General features: G+C 37.5%; 1 protein-coding gene across 1 annotated transcript in view; it reads left to right on the top strand.

The window, feature by feature from the left end:
• EPSTI1 (epithelial stromal interaction 1) overlaps positions 1–15022 on the top strand; it is a gene marked incomplete at both ends in the record, with an annotated part of 117846 nt that extends 102824 nt beyond the window's left edge. The window contains 3 exons of the mRNA XM_080689464.1: positions 4624–4697; positions 8141–8337; positions 14925–15022. Coding sequence (XP_080545590.1) covers positions 4624–4697; positions 8141–8337; positions 14925–15022 — 369 coding nt within the window. The remainder of the gene's footprint in view (positions 1–4623; positions 4698–8140; positions 8338–14924) is intronic.
• Positions 15023–16387: the final 1365 nt, after the last annotated feature.

Here is a 16387-nt window from a genome sequence, read left to right on the forward strand (position 1 = left end):
TAGCCATCCTTTCCCTTCAGGCAATAAAAGCATTACCATAAGAGTCTCAGAGCCATGACTTCTTTAAAGAATCCTCCATCCTCTAGGAGCTCTTCTTGACTAAATGTTCAAAGGCAGGATTTTTGTTGTTGTTGTTGTTGTTGTTGTTGTTGTTGTTGTTGTTGTTTTTAACTCCCATGTCCTCTGGTCTCCTGTTTCCACTATCCTTTTCTTGTCTTTGAGCTGAGAGAACATCCTCTCCTGGGAGAAGTTTGTCTTCCCAGGCCATGGAAATTTAACATTTCCATGAAGCAATCAGGCTGAACCACGTCAGAACATGTCCTAGTGGGATTCAGATGATGGCCCAGCGGCTCTTTCGGCATCTTCAATTGCTTTACCTAAGCTTTGCTTTTGGAGTAGGACTCTCACCTCACCAGGTTCTTCAGGCCTAGAGCTGCACACACCCAGCTCATGTACAGTTGACCCTTTGACAGAGCGAGCACTGCCAGTAAATCGCAGCCCAGACAATTGATTTTCACAGTCTGTTGTGGGTAGTAGTGACCCTTTCTGCTCCCTGCTGTCCACTTGGGCTGCAAACATAAGTCCTTGGTGCTCTCCTGCACCTCGCCAGCAGAGCAGCCCTCCCCCGGCATGCCCAAGTGGTGGCATTGTTTGTGACGTTGTGCTCACTTACCATAATACCACTCTGCCAGTGTTTACAAGAAGTTCTGGTTTTGGCATCTCCTAAATGATATTTTATGGTATCACTGATGTGCCCTCTTTGCATAGAGCTGAGTGTAGGGAGTTATGCAGCACAGCGATAAAATGATGAAACGTGCACCCTTTTCTTGGATAACTTTTGTGTTGAATGCCCATTTCTCCTGTTTGCATCTCTTCCTTTGTATTCCCATGTCACTGCTTGAACCTGTGTTCAGCAGTGCATTTCTTTTTGCTTTGTATCACGGTTGCCTCTGGGTCAGCCTCTCTCCTTATGCTGTGATTTCCTTTGGGGGAGAGCTATGTTTTATTTGAATCTGTACCTTCAGCATGAATCTAAGTGTCTGGAAAGTGCTTAACAAATATGTGCTGGGGGGATCAGAATTTGGCAGTGTCTCAAATGTGCTGTAATCTCCCTCCTGCCTACAGTGTTTTGATTCTCTTACTGTCCCAAGCTCAGTCCTTGGCACAAGAACAATTTAATTTTGCATCGGTCTAACACGATACTGCATTTCCACATGAGAACCCAGTAAATGAACCAAGAATAGGCTTATAAGACACGCAGACACATCAAATTAATTAGTTGAAATGATCTTTTTTGGTACCAAAGAAAATTCAACCTCTCCCTAGTAAACATGCTCTGTAGGTTTTAAAATAATAATCCTGAGTGTGAAATGCCAGCACGTTCCGTTCCTCCTGCTATCTGGAGTAATGTTTCTGCATAATAAAGCTCATCAGCTCCCTGCCTCCATTCCCACTAGGACTTCATCTCTTCTCCCTTCTTCTCCTCCTGTAATAGGATGCTGTATGTTGTTTTCTTCCCATCTTCTTTTCTTCCCTCGTAGCAGTTCTTAGCTTTATAATGTAGTGTCTTCCACTTTTTTACCTCTGAGTAACAAAAACTGCAGCGCGGCTGGCTTCGAACCTGCGCGATCCTCCTGTCTCTGCCTCCCAAGCGCGGGGATTACAAGCGTGCGCCACCACGCCCGGCTGTTTTGAAATTTTTACATAAAGGAAAGCATAAGGAAACAAATGGCTTCTAGCATGGGCAGTAAATCCCTGTTGATGGTATGACAAAGTAATATACACGCATGATTCTAAGATTAAAAAAAAAACAACAAAAAAGATCTGATATTCAAGCTTTCCCCCCCTGCCCACCCACCTTCCACTCCCCTATCCAGTTACAATTATAGTTGAAACATTCTTGTGTATTTTTTAAAAAAATTTAAATAAGGTATATACTACATATAAAAGTTGAAACAGATATATGTATAAATTTATATAAGAGAAACCTGAGAAAACTGCTCTGAATTTATCTTTTATTACTTAATATATTTTAGAGAACTCTGCATAGACCCTCCTATCCCCCAATAGACAGCCCTTTCTTTGTAACTGTTCCGTAACTTCCATTGTATGGATGGCCTAACTTACTATTCCTTATAATAAGATTTTCCCCTGAACTTTTAGATGTCAATGATATAACTGTAAATATCAACTTAAACACTTCTGTAAAGAATGTATGCATTTTACATCTTGGTGATCATTAAATTGTCCTCCATAAACTAAATTAGTCCTTACATTCTTACTAATTATACAATCCACTGAAGTATTTGAATCTCCCTGACACTCTCTCTTCTTTGAGGAGAAGGGTACTAGGGATTAAATCCAGGGGTATTCCACCTCCAAACTTCACCCCCTAGCCCTATTTTACTTTTATTTTGAAACAGGGTCTTGCTAGATTGATGAGAGTCTTCACTATTTACCGAGGCTCTATCAAACAGTTCTGCGTTTTGCCAATAGGATAGAGTAATTTTATTTCATCATTCAATTTATATTTCTTTGAGTGAAAATGATGACGTTTTTAATTTCGAGGTAAGCTGTGGTTTATCTGTGAAATGCCTGTTCCAGTCAGTTGGTCCTTGATGTGCTTGGTTTCTTTCTTTCGTTTGCTTGTTGTAAGAAGTCTTTAGCCATTTCTTCTACTTAGGGTGGAGAGAGGAAGAGAGACATAATTCTTTTTCCATAGTAATAAGTTCAAAGCAAAACAATCAATAGAAAAATATGCATGCTATTAAAAAGTACATATTTTTTTTTTACAGGTTTAAATTGTTTTATTAGAAAAATGATTGTGTTAACAACTGAGTTGTATGAAAAGGGATCTGCAAATTCACTTTCTGATGTCTAGGACCTTGACCCCCATGGAGGAAATCTTATATAATGAAAAACAAATACACATAACACATGCCCCTGTAGGTTCCAGGGGGTGTGCTCAAAACAAAAGCCTGTTTCCATGATCTTCTCTTTGCCTTGGTTATTTTCCCTCAGGTCTCTAACTTCAGCCTAGAGTTGAACAGACATTCCCTCAGGTCATTCTTGGGGCCCAAAGACACTGAATCTTGAACCCATCGCAGGTTACTGGCAATAGTGCCTCTTAATTTTGGGTGAGGTTTCAGTGGCAATATAGGAACAAGCTGCTCCTTAAGATGGAAAAATAGCAGGACAACCTGGGAAAGGAAAAGTATGTTGTCTTCAAACACTGAGAAGCAACAAAATATTTCCATCATCAACAACCACACATAGGATTTGGAAGGGACTGTAGAGGTGAGGGAGAGGACAGGTGCTGGGTTTTTTGTTTGTTTTTTGAGTTGCTGGGAATCGAACCCATGGACATAATACCTCTGAGCTATGCCCTCGGCCCTATTTTATTACTTAGGAATAGGGGCTCACTAAGTTGCTGAGAGCCTAATCAAATTGCAGAGGCTTGCTCTGAACCTGTGATCCTCTGGTCCCAGCCTCCCAAGTACTGCCATTACAGGTTTAGTACTAATGAAGTGTACTGATATTTGGTAGGCTTTAAAAACTATATTCATATATTAAAGTGATTAAAAAAACAAAGAAACAAAGACCTTAGGCCACTGTAGAAAAGTGAGAACCTAGCATAAGGCTTGACATCTACATTATTAATAAATGCTTGCTGAATTGATAAATATCAGTTATTCTGAAAACACTCAGTTTTCCCTTGCTGATATGTAAGCATTAGGAATAAATTATATGCTTTAGGGACTGATGAGATGAGCAATATATATTAGAAATATCATAGTATAAGAAACAATTCTTTTTATTTTGGGAAGTACGGACTATTGGCTGACCTTTAATCAAAGTTAAAAATATTAAAATGTCAATCTGAATTTTGAAGCTTTTTTTTTTTATTCTTTTCAGCAGGAAGCTGAGGCTTAAAGAAATCCTGGTAGCTAGTTAATTAGAAAAAGACTATGAACAGTAACTGAATCTTGGGAAAGTTGCCTTTTTCGAGAAGATGATCAGGATGTTAGAAGGTAGAGATTTAGTTATAGCAGTGTGATTATATTTGAAGAAAAATATCCCTTTGAAAAAGCCAAAGGTTCTGCCAGTATTAGAAGTAACTGATCAATAACGGGTGAGTGTTTATTCCCCAGGATGGAGAATGCTTTACTAACAGAATTGCATTATAGAATTGCATCCAGTATTTATTCAAAAGTTATGAATTTATTAGGAAAGAAATGCTGGAGAAATAACAAGAAAATACTCTCATATCATACTCTTAAAGGAGCTAATTTGACTTGTTTTTCTTTAAGACACAGATGAGTTTGAGTCATGTCACATTTCCTCTCTATATCTTGTACCTCTTGGTCTAATTTCTCTACCGTGCACATTGGTTTTGTAAATCTTACAATTTTACACTCACAGAGTTATTTTGTTTGACTAAGCCACCATTATTTTTGCTACCTACTTATATAGGAAAATAATTTTGCATCCAAATAGTACTTAAGTAAAAGTTTCAAAAGTGAAATATTGCACCAGCTAAGGTTAAATATGTAATTGATTTGGGTGTCTTCTATTCAGCCATGTTAATTAAAAACCATATTTTAAAACTTTTATTGTTTCTAGAATAAAATACTGGAACCTAAGCGACAGCAGCAAGAGGAAGAAAGAGTCCAAATCCATCAAACTGAGCACAGGAGGTATAACTGGCTAATAAAATACGCATCCTTGGTAAAATCAATTACTTATAAAGTTTTGCTGTGTTTTTTTTTAAAAGCACTACAGTAATAATATTAAGTTTGGTTTTGGAATCCAAATTATGTTTAAATCTTTGTTATTGGGTGATGATGTATGATAGGTATGTTTCATATCTATGTACATACATGTGTACATATGTACAACACAATATCCAATTTTCCTGGATAGAGGGCATTATAAACTCACATAATAAAACTGAATCATACTGTCAAGTTACATGTTTATTTGGGTTACATTTAATTTGCCTTCCATGAGGCAGAGCATCATAATCCTTTGGGATGATGTTTCACCATTTGTGGACTACTTTATAATAACTAGTATAGATGGTCGGCTATTAATACTTGAATACAAAAGCTCAGACCAAAGCTCATTAAAGTTATTTATGTTGACTAATATATTAAGTGGAAAACAAAAGCACAAGGTAGAATCAGTAACTTTTAATAATGGAAATACTTTGTCTTATTTGTAGTTTTAGGTATAAGTATTTGGGAGTACCCAGTAAAATCATTTGGTGATGGGTGAGACTGCGAACAGCCACCATCTTGTCTGAGGTTGTTATGCTTGGTTTTTCCTAGGAGGCTCACACTGGGATCATTTGAGTTCCCCATGGGGTGCTCGTGTATCTTAGGAGAAAAATTTAATGAAGAGCTTTCATGATTTAATGAAGCAAATTCTTCTTCTGAAAGTGAATGGCTTCTCTTATGTATTTAACCTTTTTGCTCTCACTAAAGTGCATGTTAGTTGTGGTTTCATTTTGTAAATGAGAGACTTTAATAAAGTGTTCGGTGGAAGCTCCAGGTTCTGATAATGCCACTAACCGTGGATGTGGGCTCAGGTCCTTTTGAGTGTACTGTGCAGCTTCCACGGTCCAGTTAAAATAGTTTAAAAGTAGCCAGGCATGGTGCATATTTGTAATCCCAGTACAAGAGCAGCCTCAGCAACTTATGAGGCCCTCCAAAACGTAGACACCCTGTTTCAAAATAAAGAAGAAAATAGGGCTATAGATAAAGCTAGGAGGTAGAATGCCCCTGAGTTGGATTCCCAGTAACACACACACACACACACACACACACACACACACACACACACACACAGTTTAAAAGCATAAATGTAGATATATGTTTTTCTCTGATATTTTTCTCTGATTTAAGGAAATACCAGAACTTTGAGACATTGATTAGGCTGTTTTGTTGAGTAAAACGAGGAAGGGGAATTCTTATTGTTACCTATATATATAAGGCAGATCATAAATTACTTAGTCCTCTTTTCAATAAAAGATTTTCAATTAAATTTTTCTCACTTTATTTCTAAAAAACTTTCTATTTTAAAAAGTAAAACCTGATATTTTATTTATATAGCACTAGTTGATAGTAGTAGATAATTATTTCTCTAAATTTCTGAGGATTAATTGGATTCATAAAGATAGAGATATGTCATATTAATAGGCTCCACTGCTATAATATTTAGTGGGAACCCAATAAGAAATGTTACTTGAGTATAAGTGGAAAGGATTGCTTTTTATTATAGAAATCTTGACCCCCATACCTTAAGTTTATTTTTATACCATTGAAATGCCTAAATATCGGTGAGGCTGTTTAGTCACTATACTTATTTCATCTCTTATTGATTATAGTTAAATGTAAATGCAGCTTTGGTCCACAAGACAATTTCTCTGGATAATAAACTAGTAATCAGTTTTTAAATGACTAATCAAATCTTCAAACACATATTTCATGTTATTAATCCAATATTGAAAAGTACTTACATTTGTATTGCCCTTAAGGTTTACAGAAAGCTTCCCCATTGTTATTTACTCAATAACCTTTGTAAAAAAATTTTCTTCTAGGAATTGAACCAAGGAGTATTCTACCTCTAAGCTACACCCCAGCTCTTTTTATTTTTTTATTTTGAAACAGGGTCTTGCTGAGGGTCTTATTAAGTTGCTGAGTCTGGCTTTCAATCTATGATCCTCCTGTCTCAGCCCTCCACGTACTGGGATTACAGATGTGTGCCACCAAATCTACCTCAGTAACCTGTTAGTGAACAAAACAGCTATTTTATTATTTCTCAGGACCATAACATAAACTGTATAGCATAAGTAACATAAGTTAGGTATTCTCAGGGGCTTGGTTTTTTTTGGTGTTGAAAAGGCCAATATGCTTTTCCCTGTTTAGAATTTCACATAGCAGAACACTCAACCCTGAGTTTTGTAATAAAAAGCTTGTGGGATTCCTCATGAGCTTTTCAGTGAATCCTATAATAAGCTTGAACCTGAATCCACCTCTAGATCTGACCCAGTGTTTCAGTCAGTATTCTTACCACTGTGACTCAAGATACCTGACAACCGCAAGGTAGAGGAAGGAAGATTTATTTGCTTATGATTTGGAAGATTTCAGTCCAGTTTAGATATTGAGACGTGGCAATATGCACATCACACTTCTGAAGTTGTTTGCCTACCAGAAGATATACCCATTCCTTCTTTTTAATTATTCATTCCTTCATTTTATGTATGTGCGTGTGCGTGTGTGTGTGTGTGTGTGTGTGTGTGTGTGTGTGTGTGTGTGTTTTACAGGGATTGAACAGAGGGTCATCCTACCTCTGAGCCATACTTCTAGTCCTTTTTTATTTTCGTTTTGAAACAAGGTCTTGCTAGGTTGCTGAGAGTCTCACTAAGTTTCTAAGGCTGGTCTTGAAACTTGTGATCTTCCTGTCTCAATCTCCCAAGTACTGGGATTATTGGTGTGCGCCACTGTGTCCAGCCCATTCCTTCTTTTGAAAGCTAAAGCTCCTTTTTCTTCAAATAGACCCCTTTTCCTGTACTCTCTCCCCATTTTCCTTTTGCTTTTTCACTTGTGGAGTTCACTTTATGGAGACGGTCAATAGGGTTATGGCAAATCTGGGAATGATGTGCTGTCTGTCTGTCTGTCTGTCTGTCTGTCTGTCTCTCTCTCTCTCTCTCTCTCTCTCTCTCTCTCTCTCTCTCTCTCTCTCTCTCTGCAGCAGCAGTGCCACAAAGCTTTTTTTAGTCATTCTTCTCTTCTACCTCTTGATAAAGCTTCCCCTTTCCCTAGCCTCTGGGTTGCATGTTCCTGAGCTTTGCCTTGGATGACCAGAGCTCTGGCTGAGCGGGTGGAAGATGGATGGGTGAACGTTTACAGTCAAGCATCTGTGCCCCCTTTGGCTTGAGCCAAGACTGGCACCAGCTCCAGCAAAGGACTGTTAGCAGCATGCCATGTGGTGAATGTGAAAGCGGTTCCCATAGATTTCTTCTGAGCTGAAGGGAGCAAGCAATCCCCACAGTCAGTTCATACAGCATTAGGTCCTCAAAAATCTCTTAGCCCTGCAGCAAGCTTTCTACTTACACACATTTTTCATTGTTTTAAAGGGTAAATAATGCTTTTCTGGACCGACTCCAAGGCAAAAGTCAACCAGGTGGCCTGGAGCAGTCTGGAGGCTATTGGAATATGAATAGCAGTAACAGCTGGGTGAGTTTTTTCTTTCCCCTTAAAAAAAATCATCTCTCCAAGTTGGAGAATAAAAACAATGAGAATTTTAAAAATATGTTGTGGCCTTCTCCCCAGATATATATTTTTTGATGTGTTTTTCAGCTGTGTAAGGAAGGGGTAGTCAGCCAGGGTGATTACTGTGAATTCCACAATAGCTTCTGGGGACAGAGGGAGAGGGGTTGGGAAGGGTCAGTCTTGATTTCAGCTCTGGCCATTCACAATGAAAAATGACACCTGCCCTTGTTCTCAGCTTGATTGCCTGGACTATAAAGCTTTTTATCACCCCTTGCGAAAACAAATGAACATTTTTTTCCCCCAAAGATCTTAAGTAAAATATGGCTATAAAAATAGTAAACATTCTTCCCTAGTCATATATTCCTTTCAGTGAAACTAGCACATCCAAGAAACTAGTATTTAATTTTCCACCACAAAATGATTTTTAAAAAACCTCATAGCAAAAGGCACTTTTTGAAAATGGAATGTCCTTACATATTTCTGTGAAGAGAACCTTACAACGGTATTATAACGTGTTCAGTGTATTTTGTGTGCACAATATATTGTTGAACACCAAAGCTTTGAAATGTATATGATTACAAGGCTTGCAGTGTGTACAGAATCAAAACTGATTAGAGTAGGTTTTACAGTTTAATTGAAGCCCAGATGCATATATAAATTTATATACCAAATGTATAGGTACTTAGATTAAGGTATAAACTATATGCATATATTAATATTTGTGAATATATACATATCAATAAACTAATGTATTTATACATATATTAACCTAGGTATCTATGCATTCAGCTTTGATTAAAATCTTGAATATATATGCTATATAAGATATACCTGTCTTACACACACACACATACACACATACACACAAAAGAGATATCAGATGGGGATCTTCAAACTGTTAAAATCCAACAAAATAATCAAGTGCTAACCTGGAATTTATAGATTACCCTCAAATAATTTCATGTATCCTTTTTGAGAAATCAGTCTGTTAGAAATCTTATATGCATGTTTCTTGGGAAGGCATCTAGTAGCTAAAATCAATAAATGGATCTGATAAATGTATATATATTTAAGACCATTGAACATAAGCAAATTTGCACAGAATGCATTCTGAATATGTGTATTTTATCCATAATGTATGTTTATTTACTTTGCTATGGCATTTGGAATAGGGACAATATGGAAGAGGAAGAAAAAAAAATAGAAACACAGTATCTTTGTATTGTGTGATATAATGCACACAGTGTTGACTTATTCATGAGAATATGTGAGTAGGAATCATATGGAAAGTGGGGCATTGTGTGTTGAAGACAGCAAACAGTATTCTGGTTCATGTAACTTAGTTGTGAAACTCGATTAGAATCCAGATTAGGACCAGGACTTGGAGACTCACTGTAGATTTGTCATTTCCCTACTACTTAACAACTTCTAACATTCAGTAAGTATCTGGAAAAATACCTGGAATCGAGGAGAAGATGATGAGAGACTCCTGGGATTCAGCTAAAAAAGAAAATGAGGATTTGGCAAGCTGGTTTACCAGTGACTACTGGTCAGCCTTAGATAATGAGTTACAAATCTGCTTAGACTAAAAAAATAAAAGAGGACCACCATGTTGTCATGATTGAATGGTGAGGATTTCAGGGTGGTATCATTTTAGTAGGACAGGCATAACCAGACCCAACGTAGTTGTTGGTTTTTTCCTTACTTGAAAGAAGCAATAACAAAGATGAGCACTTCCTCAGGCTCCAGAACCTCTGCTAATCTACAGACAGCTGGACTTTGGTGCATCTTTTCCCTTAGGGACCAGATTTTATCTCTTTCACCCGCTGGGGAATTTTCTTATAATTATACTTTTCCCTCTCTCCTGAATCAGCTAATGTTCCATCTCAACTAGAAAATTCCCATCAGGATAAAATATAAGTAAACCTATATTCAACTAATAATTCCTTTCACTCTAGCTACTATCCTGTTTCTTGTTCCATTTTAGAGCAAATCTTTAAGAGCTGTCAATCTTTGCTGTCTTTTTTTCCTCCCTCCTTTTTAAATGTTCTTTTTTATGGGCACTAACAATGTCCACACTTAAAAATCCAGTGGTCATTTTTCAATTTTTGGCCATCAGCATCATTTGTCAGTGAATGACTCCCTCCCCTCACCTCTGTTTTGTTGTAGTCCTGGGGATTGAAATCAGGGGCATTCTACATCCCCAGCCCTTCTTTACTTTGATAGCATGCCTCACTAAGTTACCATGTGCTGGCCCAGAACATGTGCTCTTCCTGTCTCAGCCTCCCAACTGAGCTTACAGGCTTGCACCACCACGCCCAGCTATAGCACTCCCTTTTTTAGTATGTCTCTTTATTTGCATTCTGGGACACCAAACTCTCGGGGTTTCCACGTATCTCAGCAGCCATTCCTTTCCATTGTCCTTTGCTGAATCCTCTGCACCTGCCTGTTCTCTTCAACACCGGAGGGCCTTGGGATTCACTTTCTTAGCTTTGTTTTATTAGTACCTTGGCAGTCTCATTCATCCTAATGAAATTAGATACCCTTTTTTGTGCTCATTACTCCCAGATTTCTATTTCTAGCCTGAACTTCCTCCATTCTCCACACACGTATATCCAGTTTTCTGTCCAGATTCTACTTGGATGTGTAAATTTAATATGCCTATGACCGAACTTTTGGTTCCCTTCACTGCAATGCTCTTTCTCCATTTTTTTCCTTCCAAACAGATCCAATCTAATAGCTTCCCATCATGTTCACCCCCATTATCCTGCTTCCATCGCTGTGGGTACGCATCCAGACCCTGGCAGCAACCTCCCACGTCACTACCCTGCTCCTACACTTACCCTCCTGGAGTCTGTTCTTAGTAGGAGAGCGATGAAAGTCAGGTCCTGTCACTTTTCTGCTCCAACCCCAACACCTCCCATAACTCCCAAGTCACTCAGAGTAAAAGTGGAAGTCCTGAGTGTGGCTTACGAGGGCACTTTGTGGTACAAACCAGCACCACCCCAGCCTCGATCTGGCTCAGGCTCACTTACCACGAGCTTCAAATTTTCACTGATATATCCTAAGTGTAAAATGGCTGGAACTTCCTGTACACACAAGGAAACGAGTGATTGTAATTGAACGTCATGGACACAATGAAGAGATTTAGCCAAATGATTTGATGTGCTACAATAATTAGATACTGAATTTAAAATAGCTATGTACAAAATATTTGATGAAATAAAAATTAGATTTGAATAATGAGCCCCAAACAAGAGACAATTAAGGACAATCAAACTTGGAGCTCCTAAAAGCAAGAAAACACTCTTCAAAATTAAGAAACACAATGAATTTATCATAATAAAAGAGATATAAATTAAGAGCTAAGCAGAAATGCTCTTTCTCATTTATTATTTGGCAAAAAAAAACAAATAATTGATAATACATTGTTTGCAAAGCTGTGGGAAGACAGATACTTTTAACGTTGGTGGAAATGCAAAGTGATACATACGCTACCTAAATCAACTTAAATCTTCCCATAAAATAAACAGCAGAACTAAACATATTACAGAAAAGTTGGACTAAATTTTTTAAAAAAATATTATTCCAATGTCTATAAAGTTTTTCTGAAAAAATTGAAAAATTTCTGAAAATTTTCTGAAAAAATTGAAAAATTTTTGAAAAAAATGAAACATTCTGAAAGTATTCTCTAAAATGATGATTATAGGTGAATGTAACTTTGATTTAAAATCAAAGACTATAGGGAAAATTAAAATAACTCATTCATATACATTTTTAAAAATCACAGTTTTGAACAATAGCAATTTAAAAGCATAATATATCTCGATTAAATTTTGATTTCTCCCTGAAGTGCAAACTTGGCTTATCACAAACAAAACAAAATAAAAACTACTAAGATAATTTGCCTCATAAATTAATGGAGAAACTTCATGTGATTATCTCAACAGATAGAAAGGAAGCATTTCATACATTTTATTACGTATTTGTGATAAAAATATCCAGCAAACTAAGGAAAAAAAGTTTCTTTAATAATGGGGTCAAACATCATAATGATAAAAATACATTGACAAACACTTCCATTAAGTCAGTTATAAGTATCGAAAAGGAAAAGAGCATTTATATATTGTGCCACCGATGATAATCATCAACAGAGAAACTCCAAGAAAATTTACAGTCAAATTAAAAAAAATAAATTAGAGCTCAGCAATGTTGGTTGAAATACAAACCTAACTTCATTTCTCTACATAGAGAATAAACACTAATAAAAACACTAATGAAGTTTCAACAAAAATGTCAGGACTTTTTTTTTTTTTTTTTTTGGTGGTACTGGGGTTCCTGGAAGCCCTTCTACCTCCGGGCTACGCTCCCAGACCTATTTTATATTTTTGAAACAGGGTCTCTTACGCCAGCGCGGCCGGCTTCGAACCTGCGCGATCCTCCTGTCTCCACCTCCCAAGCGCAGGGATTACAAGCGTGCGCCACCACGCCCGGCATGTCAGGACTTTTAAAACAAATATATAACGTTTTTAATAGAAAGACATTTTGGAAATAAATAATTGGGGAGTTATACTTTATTAATGGGTAGGGATGAGTTCTCAAGTAATCTATAGATTCAATTAAATTATAATCCCAGCAAAGAGCCAAAAATAGCCCAAAATACCTTCTAAAGATAGGGGTATATATGGGATCTTAATGATGTATTTAATATGCTATGCACTTGGCACCAGTAGACTCAACCAGTCTGGGATTTTGATGTATGATAGAGAGCCAGAGCACATTCCTGGAGGAAAATGTACTGGGGACAGTTGAACACCTATCTGAAATTCAGTCCTCCCAAACACCATTCATGAAAATTAACCTCCAGGTGATTAAGGCTTATAAATAGAAAGAATGACTTTTTAATTTTTAGAAGAAAGAGAGGCTATATATAAAACTGACCTGGGGAAGGATTTTTGTAAGACCTGAAGTATAAACCAAACAGAAATGACTAAACGATGCCTGCCTTAATATTCGAAATCTCCATGTGGGTGTGATTGGCACACACCTATAAATTCCATACTTGGGAATATGAGACAGGAAGATCACAGGTTCAAGCACAGCCTCAGCCACTTAGCAAGGCTTCAGCAAAACATAAAATAAAAACTGGAGGTAGAATGCCTCTTGGTTCAATCCCCAGTACCACACACACACACAAAAAAAAAAAAAAAAAGAAGGAAAGAAAGAAAATCAAAACATCTGCTCATCAGGGATGCCATACAAAAGTCAGAAGAGATGCATAAACCAAATTGTTATTCAGGATATGTTTTATAAATAACAAATGGGAAAAGTTGATATATAGAGCACATTATAAATATCATTTACTTAGATAGATGAAGACTGAGCTTCTCCAAGAAAAATGAGAGGAGAGCTCTGCCCCAAATCTCAGATGGAATCTAAGGAAACACTGGAACCAGTCAGTAGAAAGCCAAAGATAGAAAAAAGAAGGAAGACAGGAAATATAAAACTATGACAAAAGAAAAGAAAACACCAGTTGTTTCTTGAAATTTCATGTAGACATTTTAGCAGCAGGCTCCAAATAAGTGTATGTTAGGGACATATGTATATGTTTTCTTTTTTCTTTCCCTTTTTTTTTTTTTTTTGTAATACTGGAGGTGGAAACCAGGGATGTTTCTACCTCCGGGCTATACTCCCAGACCTATTTGATACTTTATTAGGAAACAGGGTCTCATTGAGTTGCTGAGAGACTCACTAAATAGCTGAGGATGGTTTCAAACCTATGTGATCCTACTGTCTCAGCTTCCCAAGCGCTGGGATTACAAGCGTGTACCATTACGCCTGGCTTAAAATTATTTTTTAAATAAATTGTAGTCTCTCATAATGCTTGATACCATTTATTTTTTATTATTTAAAATTTGTTTTTCTATTTTAAAATGCACTTTTATCTTCATGTAGGCATCTAGTGTGAGGCAGTTAAAGTGACTTTTAAGTGATATTTTCTCTGAAAATAGTAGGCAAGACCTTTTAGAATGCTGTGGAAACTAAATCCTGTGTCTTCAAGGGCATGTAAGCATTTGCCTTGACCTATGACACAACCTGAGATTAGGTCCCCAGAGTGTTAGAAAAATTGTCTGAGTCCTGAGCGTAACTTGGCCCAGCATTGCAGAAGGCTTGATGGAAATTCTTGACCCTTTGCACTTGGTTGGGGGGGGGGGTCTCATTAGTCCATCTCTCTACCTCAAGGTCCCCTGAGAAGTCATCTTCCTCCTGCATATCACAGTGCACACCCACTCCATACATTTCCATTTAAATTGCTCTACACTGTTTATTTTGTCCTTGCTGTAACCCCTGGAGGAGGTGGGAGGCAACCTTTGTGAGTTCTATTGTTCATGGCCCATGTTAGCCTATCTCTAAGAACACAGCCAACAAGACATTATTGGACAAGCCATTACATTCTTAACAGAGTCTGTGTTGTGAACCAAATTCAATGTGACTTGAAAATTAAAGCCTCGCACTGGTGCTTGAAATCATTAAAAATGGTCATTTTAGCCTGAGGCACACGAGTATTCTTTGAAGGCACGTCATTTGAGATTACAAAGACTTTGAATTCTAGTGTGCTCCTTGTGATAATTTGTGTTTTCCTTTCAGGGTATATGAGAAATATTTGGCCTTCATCACCTGACCTTGAAAAACCTTCTGAGCAGCTTTCCCTCTGTGCAGTTTTGTTCAGCCTCACTGTTTTTTAACTTCACATCACCGGCCCACCCACTCACCTGAGTGGTGAAGGGGCCAATTTCTTCACTTCATTAGTTACACATGTATGCAAGAGCTGATTACCGAATTCATATTTTATCTCTACTGCTAGCACCATGGTACATTATTTTTCTAATTGGTTTTGCCTCTTCTTAGAAGAATAATCAGAGCAACATTAGTAAGATAGAGAAAGAGGGAATCACTTGATACTTTCGGGTTATCGAGAATTAAGGGCGCTTTAGGCTTGTGTCTCTGTAACAGACTAATCATTAACTAAATCTCAGATTAGGTTTAGGGAAGCTTTGGGGTCTTTTCAGATTTTAATCCTCTTTCTTAGTCTAGGGTGGAAATATGACTGGGAGAAAAACAATTGTAAAATCTTTTAAATGAATTTATAAATAAAAATTGAACTATTTCTATATAAGTGGGTTTTTTTTGGTTTTGATGAAAGCTCTTGGGTTTTGCTCTCTGGAGGGGGTCTCAATTTACCATTCCTATTCCTTTTAGAGTCTATAAGATCAAATATAATAATATTATCACTACTGGTTCTTATTCCCCTAAAAGGCTAATATTTCTATAAAAATCAGCTAGGTACAAATTTAGTCATCATATGTGGTTCGGAGGTATGTTGGAAACTTTTCTTTGTTCTATACAACCTATTTCCTGTTGCTAATTTAATGGGCTTTCCTATTCAATTTCTGTAACCTTGAGGTAGTTCATAGATCCCATAGTAAAAGAGTATTGATTTTTCCACGCTGTGTAATCCAGTTCCCCATGCCCCCTCTCACCCTCCATTCTATGTAGGTAAAGCATCGCATTTAATCTTAGAATAAAGGTTGGAGGAGCAAATTTTTTTAAGCTGGGCAACCAATAATACTTTGCAGTATTAAGAGATATTCTATTTTGCCAAATCTCTGTTGAAATTAACTTTCCAAGTCTCTGTATTCAGGGAGACATTATAATTTGGTGGGGGCCAAAACCCAGGGTTTGAGGCAAGGGTATCCTGCAGAAAAGACCACACTGGGTGGGGTGAGGGTGGCAGAGAACAGATGGTATTCAGCCAGTTTCTCTGGAATTAAAAAATGCAGATATTCTTGGTTTCCCTGTCCTCTGCCAGCTGAAGCTGTGTTAGTGCTGTTGACACTAATATAAAATGTTTGGTCCATTTGGAATCCTTGTTGCTGCCTTATATGGGGAAAGCTAAATCCCTCAGCCTGTGTTGGAAGCACTGCCAAACTGACTGTAAATGTGTGGCTGTGGCAGGCATTTTACTGCTGTGGCAAGAAGCCATTTCAGCCCTGCACCTGCCAGCATGGCTACCTTACAGTCATATTTTGGTTTTTGTGTTCAAGCTTGGT

The sequence above is a fragment of the Muscardinus avellanarius genome (assembly GCF_963383645.1).
Source record: "Muscardinus avellanarius genome assembly, chromosome: 2".
NCBI classification, from domain to species: Eukaryota; Metazoa; Chordata; class Mammalia; order Rodentia; family Gliridae; genus Muscardinus; species Muscardinus avellanarius.